General features: G+C 39.8%; 1 protein-coding gene across 1 annotated transcript in view; it reads left to right on the top strand.

Annotated features, from left to right (window-relative positions):
* ADAMTS20 (ADAM metallopeptidase with thrombospondin type 1 motif 20) overlaps positions 1-12,665 on the top strand; it is a 298,739-nt gene that overhangs the window by 247,555 nt on the left and 38,519 nt on the right. The window contains exons 29-30 of the mRNA XM_077472691.1: positions 8,933-9,097; positions 10,445-10,618. Coding sequence (XP_077328817.1) covers positions 8,933-9,097; positions 10,445-10,618 — 339 coding nt within the window. The remainder of the gene's footprint in view (positions 1-8,932; positions 9,098-10,444; positions 10,619-12,665) is intronic.

The raw sequence follows: 12,665 nt of genomic DNA, 5'->3' as shown, positions 1-12,665 counted from the left end.
ATGAACTAAGTGCTTACTGTAAACTTATGAAACAGTATCTGTTTTGTTTCCCCGTATAGTACTACTTGCACTGTACTTCTACCTCCCACTGACATCAGTAGGTCCATTGCATCATTGTTACAGACTATGCTTTGGGAATGATTAATAGGGAACGGGGTCATAACACCAGCACCAGTATCCGTTATGTCAGCAGGAGGCAGATACAAGTATTAGACAGTACAGAGTCAATAACTATACAACAGAAGCAAACACATTGTAAACACATTGTAAGTACTCAAAAGCTTTAAAAATAATGGTGCCCAGGGTTGGACTTTAACCACTTAGGGCAAATCGCCATCATTGTACATCGGTACTTTGACACTAAATACCGTGGCTATGACAGCAGCTAGCTGCCATAACCCTGGTATTTTCTGAAACGGTGGGTGGTGCACTTTAGGATAAAAGAGGTCTCCATGGCAGATTCGCCGCAAGATCAATTTTATGGGGGCGGGAGAGGGCCCCCGTGCGCCGAGGGCCCCTCCTGGAGCCATCGGTAGCGGCAGAGACGATCGCATCCTCTCCCCTGACAGTCCTGGTGCCACGTGAGGGAAAGATGCCCCCCAATCGGCTCCATAACATTGAATGGCAGAAGCAACGTCAAACGTCACTTACACCCAAGGGGACTTAATTTTTTTATTTTTATTTTATTATTGCATTCAAGTGTAAATGTGGTATCTGGGGTCTTTTTGACCCCATATCTCACATTTAAGAGGTCCTGTCATGCTTTTTTTCTATTACAAGGGATGTTTACATTTCTTGTAATAGGAATAAAAGTGACCCAAAATATTTTTTTCAAAAGGACAGTGTAAAAATAAAAAGTAAAATAAATAAGGAAAAAAATTAATAAATTTAAAGCGCCCCATCCCGGGGAGCTCACGTGCAGAAGTGAACGCATACTTAAAGAGGAAGTAAACCCTGATGGGTTTACTTCCTCTTTCATTCCCTGCAAAGGCAAAGCATAATGGACTACTATGCATCGCATAGTAGCCCATTATCTGTCACTTACCTGACACAGGAGCCAGCGATGTCACCGCTGTCCCCTGTAGTCCGGCGCATCCATCTTTTCGGTGGGGTCTCGCAGCTCCACCGCTGTCTTTCGGCGGAGCCGCGATGACGTCACTCCCGTGCATGCGCACGGGAGCCGACACGAGCGGCAGCTCCGTTGTTGGAAATGCTGCGCTCAGTGCGCCTTCGCGCCGCTGTCTACGGCGCATGCGCCGTAGACAGCAGTGCCTGTCTTTGGGCAAATATCTCCTAAACCGTATAGGTTTAGGAGATATTTCTTGGACCTACAGGTAAGCCTTAATCTAGGCTTACCTGTAGGTCAAAGTGGTTTGTAAGGGTTTACAACCACTTTAAGTCCTGCTTGTATATGAAAACGGTGTTCAAATCACACATGTGAGGTATTTCTGCGATCGTTAGAGCAAGAGCAATAATTCTAGTACTAAACCTCCTCTTTCTCAAAACTGGTAACCTGTAGAAATTTTTAAACATCTCCTATGGAGATTTTTAAGGGTCAAAGTTTGTCACCATTCCTTGAGCTTGCGCAATTTTGAAGCGTGACATGGTGGGTATCAATTTACTCAGGATAACATTATCTTTTACAATATAAAAAAATTGGGCTAACTTTACTGTTGTGTTATTTTTCAAGTCAAAAAAGTGTAGTTTTTCCCAAAAAATTGTGTTTGTAAGACCGCTGCACAAATACGGTATGACAAAAAGTATTGTAATGACAACCATTTTATTGTTTAGGGTGTCTGAAAAAAAAAAATATATATATATATATATATATATATATATATATATATATCCACTTACAGACCGCACCATTTTACTTTTTGCGATTCGGCACTGCGTCGCTTTAACTGACAATTGCGCGGTCGTGCGACATGGCTCCCAAACAAAATTGATGTCCTTTTTTCCCACAAATAGAGCTTACTTTTGGTGGTATTTGATCACCCCTGCGGTTTTTATTTTTTTGCGCTATAAACAAAAATAGAGCGTCAATTTTGAAAAAAACGCATTATTTTTTACTTTTTGTTATAATAAATATCCCCCAAAAATATATAAAAAAAACATTTTTTTCCCTCAGTTTAGGCCGATACGTATTCTTCTACATATTTTTGGTAAAAAAAATCGCAATAAGCGATTATTGATTGGTTTGCGCAAAAGTTATAGTGTTTACAAAATAGGGATAGTTTTATAGCATTTTTATTAATAATTTTTTATAATTTTTTTTTTTACTAGTAATGGCGGCGATCAGCGATTTTTATTGTGACTGCGACATTGTGGGGGACCCATCTGACATTTTTGACACATTTTTGGGACCATTGTCATTTATACAGTAATCACTGCTATATAAATGCAGTGATTCCTGTGTAAATGACACTGGCAGTGAAGGGGTTAACCAGTGGGTGGCAGTGTAGGGGTTAAGTGTTCCTAGGGGTGTGTTACTAACTGTGGGGGGGTTGGGCTTTCATTTAGTGAACACTGATCTCTGCTCCAATCACATGGAGCAGAGATCAGCGTCACTAGTTGCTAGGCAGAATGGAGAAATGCTGTTTACACGGCATTTCCTCCATTCAGCCATCCTGTGAGACGATCGCGGGGATGCCCGCGGCGATCAAGTCCGCGGGTCCCGCGACCGGACTCACGGGGGTCCCGACCAGCGCGGGAGCGCGCTGCCGGCGGCGCGCTCCCAATGGCAGGGCGGCATTGAAGATTGGACGTACCTGTACGCCAATATGCCTGCCCGTGCCATTCTGTCGACGTACATCGTCGTGCGCTGGTCGGGAACCGGTTAATATATATATGTATATATATATATATATATATATATATATATATATATATATATATATATACATACATTTTTTTAACTTGTAAACAATAAGTGTCAAAAACAGGCTTGGTCCTTAAGTGGTTATAGCAGTACTAAGCCCATAAAATAAAAAAATATTCTATTGTAGTTTGCCAAGACCTTGTGGTGGCTGCAATAATTTAAATTTTTAAGTCTTTTCCTCCCTTTATTTTTACCTGGTGATTCATGGAGTTTCAACTTCCCTTTTTCACCTTCCTTTAACAGACCAAGCTGTCCTGTAAAAGTTAGAGGATTCAGACAAACCATTCTACACTGACAGAGGTGCTCACAATGGTCATCTTTTATTTATATATATAAAACCCTTATCTCAAAAGGAAAAACTATTGCTGTGTCTGCTCAAAAAGTGTTAGCTGGAGTATGGTTTTAATTTATTAGTCTAGTCCACCTAGATCTACTAGTGCACCTAAGAGCCCTTACACACGAGACACTTTACAGGCGCTACAGAACTAAAAATAGCGCCTGCATAGCGCCTGTAAAGAGCCTCTCTTGTCTCTCCAGTGTGAAAGCCTAAGGGCTTTCACACTGGAGCGGTGCACTTGCAGGACAGTAAAAAATGTCCTGCAAGCCGCATCTTTGCAGCCCTCTAAAGCACCCTTGCCATTGAAAACAATGGAGAAGCACCGCCAAACCACCGCTTTCCGGGCGGTTTTAACAATTTTTCGTCCGCAAGCGGGGGTTAAAACCGCCCTGCTAGCAGCCAAATAGCGCTGCTAAAATGACAGTAAAGCGGCGGTAAAAATAGCACCGCTTTACTGCCGATGCCTGCCCGCCCCAGTGTGAAAGGGCTCTAACACTACCAACTCCCCTGACTGACAATGCTGCTTTCCAAAGATGTCTTCATTTCTCCTCCATCAAGTGTGAAGACACCCTAAGACAGGAGGCATGTTATTGATCAGATTACAAGGTAAAAATAAAGGGGGGGGAAGAAAACAAATCTAGCCACTGCATTTAACCACTTCAGCCACGGAAGGATTTACCCTCTTCCTGACCGGACCATTTTTTGCAATACAACACTGCGTCGCTTTAACTGACAATTGTGCAGTCATGCGCCGCTGTACCCAAACAAAATGTATGTCCTTTTTTCCCGGAAATAGAGCTTTCTTTTGGTGGTATTTGATCACCTCTGCGGTTTTTATTTTTTCGCTATAAAGGAAAAAAAGCGGCAATTTTGAAAAAAAAAAAAATATATTTTTTACTTTGTGCTATAATAAATATCCCAGTTTAAAAATTTAAAAAAGGCTGATATGTATTCTTTTACACATTTTCGCAAAAAAATCTTAATTGGTTTTCACAAAAGTTATAGCGCCTACAAAATAGGTTATTGATTTATGCCATTTTTATTTTATTTTTTCTTACTAGTAATGGCAGTGATCTGCGATTTTTATCATGATTGTGACATTGCGATGGACAGATCAGACACTTTTGACACTTTTTTAAAAATTTTACACCGTTGACATTTATACAGCGATCAGAGCTAAAAATAGCCACTGATTACTGTATAAATGTCACTGGCAGGGAAGAGGTTAACACTAGGGGGCGATCAAGGGGTTAAATGTATTCCCTCACTGTGTGTTCTAACTGTGGGGGGATGGGACTGACTGGGGGAGGAGACCGATCTGTGTTCCTATATAATAGGAACACATGATTGGTCTCCTGTCCCCTGACAGAACGTGGATTTGTGTGTTTACACACACAGATCCCAGTTCCTGCTCTGTCACGAGCATTCGCGGATGCTCAGCAGACATCGTGGCTGCTGGGCATGCGCATTGGCTAGCAGCTGCAGCGATTTGCGCAGGGGAGTCATTCTGACGTCGTTTGACGGCAGGCAGGCGGCTAGTGGTTAAAGATTGGTGAACTACAGTTAAAATTACATTCTTGTTTTTTAGTTTATTACTACTTTAACCACCCTGGTGGTATGCCCGAGCATGACTCTGGGTTGATTTTCTCTGCCAGGAGCGGGAACCCCGAGTCACGCTCAGGGTAATATTGCAGAGCTGCCAGAGGAGATCTTACCTTCTCCTGGGAATCCAGCGATGTCCTCCGCTGTCCTCCTCTGTGATCACCGTCACGATCGGCGGCGAGATCACGGCATCTGACTTCCTGGTTTCGTTCCCTGTGAGCAGCAGTGGCGCATGGGAGCGGAACTGGGTGGGAATTTCAAAAGTGAAACATAAACACAAACACATAAAAAGAGGTGATACACTGTAATCTGAGAGGATTACACTGTATCATCTCTTTATCTGACTGATAAATGTACAGTGCCCCTTGCCACTAATTTTTCCCAATAAAATATTTCTAACATGGCATCAAAAAAGAGCCACTTCGCTACAAAATTACCTTTGGACCAGCTGAGTGACAGCGAGACGGAGTTGCTCGTAGAACTGAGCAATAGTGAGTAGTGGGGAGATATGCCATCTGACACTGACACTGATCTGGCAAGTGACAGCGGAGATGATCCTGCACCTGACCTCAGCGATGTGCGCACTTGGTGCCCTATTGACTATGATATGGACCAGGTAGCGCCGCCAAGATTCCCCTTCACTGGATCACCTGGGATGAAGGTAGATTTTGAACGTGACAACCCTCTGGCATACCTACAATTATTCCTCACTGAGGAGGTAATTGAAAAAATTGTCACATGCCGCTGCATGCCAGGTTTTCCCGAAGCAGAAAGTGGGAACCGGTGACCAAAGAGGACATCTGGCAGTTTCTGGGACTCATTATTCTTCAGTGGGTTGTGGGGAAACTGCTCCAGAAATGGTACTGGACCACCAATAAATTACTGGCCACTCTGTTTTTGGCACCGTGATGTCCGAATACCGGTTTCCCTTATCATGAAGTATTTCCACGTCACGAACAATGAAGAGTTTGATGAGGCCACGCAACCCAACCCAAACTAAAAAAAATCTGGGAGGTATGCCAAATTATTGTGACCAATTTCCAGTGGACCTACGTGCCAGAAAGGGACGTCAGCGTGGATTAAAGTTTGATGGCCTACAAGGGACGCCTAAGCTGGATACAGTTTATTGCATCCAAAAGAGCACGGTTTGGCATCAAATCCTACATGCTCTGCGAGTCATCCACTGGGTACATCTGGAATTCGGTCATTTACACCGGTAAAGGCACAAAGTTCAACCCCAGGTACAGCGGCTATGGGATCTGTCCTTACACTGCTGGAGCCATTGCTGAACCAGGGATATTGTGTGACCATGGACAATTTCTACACATCTCCGGAACTGTTTGAGGTTTTGCTACAAAACAAGACCGATCCGTATGATACCGTTAGGCCTAACCAACGTGACATGCCATCTATGTTTCCCAAGAAAAAACAAAAAAATTGAGAAATGTTTGCCTAGCAGAAGGGTAAGATGATGGGAATGCGATGGCGAGACAAGGAGGTGTTTCTCATGAGCACTGTGCACAATACCTCCACTGCCATGGTCCACACAAAAGGTGGGAAAGATGTGCTGAAGCCGCAAGTCGTGATAGACTATAATTGCACATGGTAGGTGTCGACAGAGCCGATCAGGCAATGACATTTTATCCGACTATGCACAAACAGCAAAAAAAATTATAAAAAAAATTTCTGGCATCTTCTGGAACAATGCCTTTTTAATTCATATATTCTGTACAAAGCAAAGAGTGACAAGCCTTTTGTTCATTCTGAATTTATTTGGAAGGTGGCTGAGCAGATTTTTGTCAAACACCAGACGCCATCAGCAGCTGTGAACAGACCTGGACGACGTGCTGTTGACGTTGCCAACCCAGAACGCCTAACAGGTCGTCACTTTATGGATTACATACCACCAACCGCAAAAAAGGCAGCACCTACCAGGATGTGCGTGGTTTGCTGTTCAAAGAGAGATAGCAATGGAAAGAAAGCAGGTTCCATTGTCCGGATTGTGACGTCAGACTGTGTGCTGTACCTTGTTTCAAAATTTATCACAGTCAGGATGTTTATTGAATTTTCTTTGTTTGACGAATTTCATTATTTACATACATTATTGAATAAAATTATATTATTTATTTGATTATAATTCATGATTTTTTGTTTCAAACTTTATCAGATCTGAGATGTCTACTAGAGTTTTGTTTGGTCAGGTTTAAGTAAGTAATTACTAAGAATTGCAGGCCTATAATACATAACACCAAATTTCCATGCAAATTTTTTTACCGCTTTTGGTATAAAATTCCTGACATAATCATACCACCAGGGAGGTTAAGTACTAATTGTGGCTAAGTGTGATAGCCCATTGCAAAGAACCTAGGTACATTCTGATGAGCTCTACATCTACATTCACAATGCAAAATGCATTAGTTGTTATTCATTGCTGAGGGCCACTGAACTTTTTTGTTTTGTTAAAAAAAAGAAGGGAGTAGACTCAATGGACCACTTGGTCTTGGTCTTAGTTTTGGGCTCTTTATTGAAAAAGACTGAAAAAAAAACAAATACTGAATTTGCTTGTGCGCCTACTGTGGGTCAGTGGTATGTTCCTTTTTTACTTGTTTAGCATTGTTTCTTTTTGAAGATACAAAATTATTGTTTTTGAAATATATATATATATATATATATATATATATCTATATATATCTATATATATAGATATATATATATATATATATATAAAAACATGTTTAAATCTCATAATAATATAATTTTGTACATATATTCAGTAAAATGCTGCCAATGCTGTTGGGGTTAAACTACAAGGAATGTTTTAATATGTGTATATTTAGATAACCTTTGTGAAAGTTTCACAAAAGTTTCTGATATAAGAACTATTGCCCATAACAATTCCTTTCCTTATTAAGCCTTCAATGGAAAGTAAAAGCTGAAGCTATTTAATTGCTTTAATAAAAATGGCCACTTTGGTAAATGAGGCCCGCTACATGTATCTTCCAAAATAAAATCTGAAATTAATCTTTTAGGACTTGTATTAAACTTGATTTGAGACTGGTGCATGTGGCAAATCACTTTACATCCAGAAAAAAGGATTAAGAAAGTAACCTAGATTTTCTCAAACATAAAAACTGACTTTATGGGCACAACATGAGGCGGTACGTTGTCTGACAAGCATGCATGGAGGAGTCATGGACTTGACTTTTTGATATCTACTCGTATTCTTTTGTATATCGATGGACTTTTACATGCCTCATGTGATTGGACCCATGCCTTCATGTCTGCAATTGGGTATCTGTTAAACTACTGTTAAGTAGTGGGTGTTGTATTGATTTTATTAAGTGTGGTCTTAATGATATTTGTAATAAGCTCTAACGAGCAGGGCCCTCTGATTCCTCTTGTACCAAATTGTAATGTAACTGTAATGTCTGCCCTCATGTTGTTAAGCGCTGCGCAAACTGTTGGCGCTATATAAAACCTGTATAATAATAATAATAATAATAATAAAATGTACTTTGTTTACATATGTACCGCCTTGTGTCCATAAAGTCAGTTTTTTCTAAATATTTGGACGTTTGGATGTTGGCAAGGTGGGGGTCCTCCTTTCCTGTCACTTTACATCCACTGCTTAATGAGGAATGTTGTAGTTCTGTTTTTGGTTTCTCACCCTATGACATCATTGGATTTCAGTTTAGTTGGCTGTAATTATGAATTAGTCGATACCTCTTGCTGTCTTAACAGTGGTATGTTGTCTTGCAAAATTGTCTACTTTGGGTGGACTTGTCTTATTCTACAATGTCAAGAAATATTGGTTATTCGGTTTCTAGCCTAAATGCGCATTATAAATGTTTGCATATATGACTGGGGTTCACAGATTGAATTGTAAACTTCTTCTAGGGAGTAAACAAATTTAATGTTGTCCATAAACCATTTTATAGAATATCCGCTTTTTATGATAAAGGAATACAAAACGTTAGGTTAAACTGCAAAATAAATTACTGTTGGGGACACAAATTTCAATGTACTCTTTGGATTACACAAGTAACATTGTTTAGGTTACAGGCTGATGGCATGTAAAGCCCATTTACAGATGCATTTTTCTCTTGTTTCAGTGTACTGTTACCTGTGGAAAAGGGGTGAAAAATAGAGATATTCTATGTATGCTAAATGGCCAGCCTGTGAAGGACTTACACTGTAAACACACTAGGAAGCCTCGTGTACAGAAGATATGTAGGATGGGTAGATGTCCTTCTTGGAAAACTGGGAAGTGGGAAGAGGTAAGAAATGTGCTGCCCATTGTTATTATTATTTACAATAAAATAAGATTTTGGCACATGTTAGAGAATAAAAAATATATTTCATATAACTCTCAGGAGATCTGAGGGTCAGGTCTCTGTGCTTCAATTCCCAAACTATCACATACACCACAACCGTTACTAAAGGGTCTCTCTTTCTCTGTGCTCTCTTGCTGTGTGTCCCCCCTGAGAAGTTTTACCCTCTCTGTGTTGGTGGCCAATATTACTGTTACAGTATCTGAAAATGTTACAGCTATTACTTTAACAGGAGGCGAGGGGAAATCTTCCAGTGAGGATACCTGATATGGGGAAAAATGTCCAAAAGGAGAATTTATTTCACTTTGGAGAGATTTACATTCACTTCCTGTTATGTCATCAGGACAAGAAGTGAAGGGAAATATTCTTAATGAATATCAGCAAAAATAAATAAAGGATTTTAACCATTCCCTACTCTATTTCCTGTGCAAGAGGAAATATTTTGTCTGGAGAGTCACTTTAAATCTCGCACATTTAGCAAAAAATGTGTTAATGGTAAGAAAGCCACTGGAGTCCCCCCAAAAACGATGCCGTCTGGGGCGGCTCAGTGTGAAAGGGGTCTTAGCAAATCAACCACTTTATGTGTGAGGAATGTGGCCTGATTCATTTGACCTGCTCCCTCAAGATGCCAACATTTACTTGTCAGAAGTAGGTGAAAAGCTCTTTACCAAATGGTCCAGTAGTGCTCATTTATTTTACAGTACCAACCCTGGTCTTTATTCTTTATGTCAAAATAATTACAATATAATTTTTTTTATATACAAAAAAGAAAATATTTAATTGAAAGCTTTATTTTTACTCATTGTTTTCCTCATCAAATAATATCTTCACAAAATTGTGTTCTATGTTTAAGCATATTGTGTGGTGGTCTGGGACAGGCTTCTGATCTCTAGTAGACTATACAGTGGGGTAGCCCAACCTTACTGTGGTAAACATAGGGAACTATAATTGAATATTATATAGATCTTTTGATTAAGGGAAGTGCTAGGGGTATCTAAGGGGAAGGTTCTGCTCCGCTTAATCTATACTCAGCTGTAAATTGTGAGTTTGGTTGTGGTAAACATTTCAAGTGTAATGCAGACAATTACATGTAATGTGCATATTTCATGTAACAGCACTCATGAGAATATGTCCCTATGCAACAATGTATAGCATATATATTCTTACTCTTTTTAACACTGACAGCTAAACACATACCAATAGTTTGTTAATCTGCTAAATATTGTTTTTTATTGATGGCAATTCTTAATATAAGCGTGGGCAGGTTTGTATAAATCTTTTTTTCTTTTCTAGTGTTCTGTGACCTGTGGAGTGGGAATTCAACACAGACATGTGTACTGTAGAATGAAAGGACAAGGCCGAATTGAGGATATGCTTTGCAATCACACTGCTCGTCCAGACAGTCAACAATCCTGTATATTACCAGACTGTATCCGCTATTATTGGGTTGCAGATGAGTGGCCTAGTGTAAGTACATTTATTATCTCTTGACTTTTATTTACAGTTTTTACCACCTTCTTAGAAATAAGTCAGTCATTTCAATAATCTTTTTGGAATATAATGTGTGTTTCAATGAAGTTTGCCATATACATTGGATTATGAGAGAAAACATAACAAACAATGTTAATCTGCACACAGATGCACACTGGAGGGTCAATGCATTAAGGTTGTTTATTCTTATACATTTTTTAGAGTTGGAACTCCATAGAACTATGCTTTCCTTAGATGCATTCACAGTGATGTGTAGTGTACAGACATATTTGTGACTTTCATTTTTAATAAGAATAAAAAATATGTTTAATAAAGCTGAACTGCAATCAAACAGCTAAATAAACAATTGAATTATGTATACAGTATGTAGCTGATTTTCCTGACAAATACGATTTGTCAGGAAAACAGCCCTGCCAAACAGCAGAACCAATTAGGTGGTCTGGAGTTTTCTTTGCTACAAATAAGCAGTATGTTTGTGGCACCTTACCTTACCCCAGCCTGTGATTGGACAGTAAAGGTATCTTTTTGCTCACTCTGCTCTCTCCTGTGTGTTTCCTGACAGTCCATGTGTAAAGTTGGCCCCTAGTGCTGCCTATTCCACTCTAATGTCCAATATACACGGTCGGACTTTCTGATGGAAAATGTGCGATCGGATCGTGTTGTCGGAAAATCCGATCGTTTAAATTCCGATTGTGTGTAGACAATTCCAACGGACAAAGTGGCACGCATGCTCAGAATAAATTACGAGACGAAAGCTATTGGCTACTGTCCTCTTTATAGTCTCGTCGTACGTGTTTTATGTCAGAGAACAATCGGATTTTCCGACAACTTTGTGCGACCGTGTGTATGCTAGACAAGTTTGGGCCAAAATCCGTCTGAAAAAATCAGATGGATTTTGTCATCGAAAAGTCTGACAGTGTGTATAGGGCATTAGTCTACTGTATGTTCTGATTTACAGGGAGTTATACATACCAAGTCAAATGAAGGTGCTTACACCTTTTGAAGAATACATATTTGCTTGCATTGATGTTTTTTTTATTTTTCTGGAGTTCAACCTCTCACAGATCCTGCAGTTTTGGTCCAGAGAAAAGTCAAGCAAAACTCCAATTTGGAACTCATTCCCATATTATGATGGAAAATGTGCGATCGGATCGTGTTGTCGGAAAATCCGATCGTTTAAATTCCGATTGTGTGTAGACAATTCCAACGGACAAAGTGGCACGCATGCTCAGAATAAATTACGAGACGAAAGCTATTGGCTACTGTCCTCTTTATAGTCTCGTCGTACGTGTTTTATGTCAGAGAACAATCGGATTTTCCGACAACTTTGTGCGACCGTGTGTATGCTAGACAAGTTTGGGCCAAAATCCGTCTGAAAAAATCAGATGGATTTTGTCATCGAAAAGTCTGACAGTGTGTATAGGGCATTAGTCTACTGTATGTTCTGATTTACAGGGAGTTATACATACCAAGTCAAATGAAGGTGCTTACACCTTTTGAAGAATACATATTTGCTTGCATTGATGTTTTTTTTATTTTTCTGGAGTTCAACCTCTCACAGATCCTGCAGTTTTGGTCCAGAGAAAAGTCAAGCAAAACTCCAATTTGGAACTCATTCCCATATTATCTTTTAGAAATAATAACTTTTAGATATTACTGACTATAAGAATATTAGACAGTCTTTATTTATTTATTTTTTGTTTCCAAGTAGTAAAGTCTTGCACCATGGTACCCATCGTTTAAATTGTATTTTACCTCAACATTTCATATGCCTGATATGTGTCTGTTGTACCATGTACTTGTGTTAAAAAGTATCCTGTTCTTTTTGTATTGTTTTATTTGTGTGAAATACTTTGTGATCCTGCCAGTTTCCCTGCTTTCCTGTTTCCAACTGACCACGCTAAGCGAAAGAGGTCATCCATCCCTACGTGGTCAGTTTTGTGGCTGTGCTGGGAGAACAGCCTGCCTGTCATCCAATGGCCAAGACTTGTTCTGACATGCCCCTGAACAGCCATTCATTGGG

Source organism: Lithobates pipiens, unplaced genomic scaffold (genome assembly GCF_037356315.1).
Source record: "Lithobates pipiens isolate NorthernLeopardFrog02 unplaced genomic scaffold, aLitPip1_a1.2 Scaffold_8, whole genome shotgun sequence".
In the NCBI taxonomy this organism is placed as follows: domain Eukaryota; kingdom Metazoa; phylum Chordata; class Amphibia; order Anura; family Ranidae; genus Lithobates; species Lithobates pipiens.
This window is presented reverse-complemented; position numbering and strand designations above follow the sequence as displayed.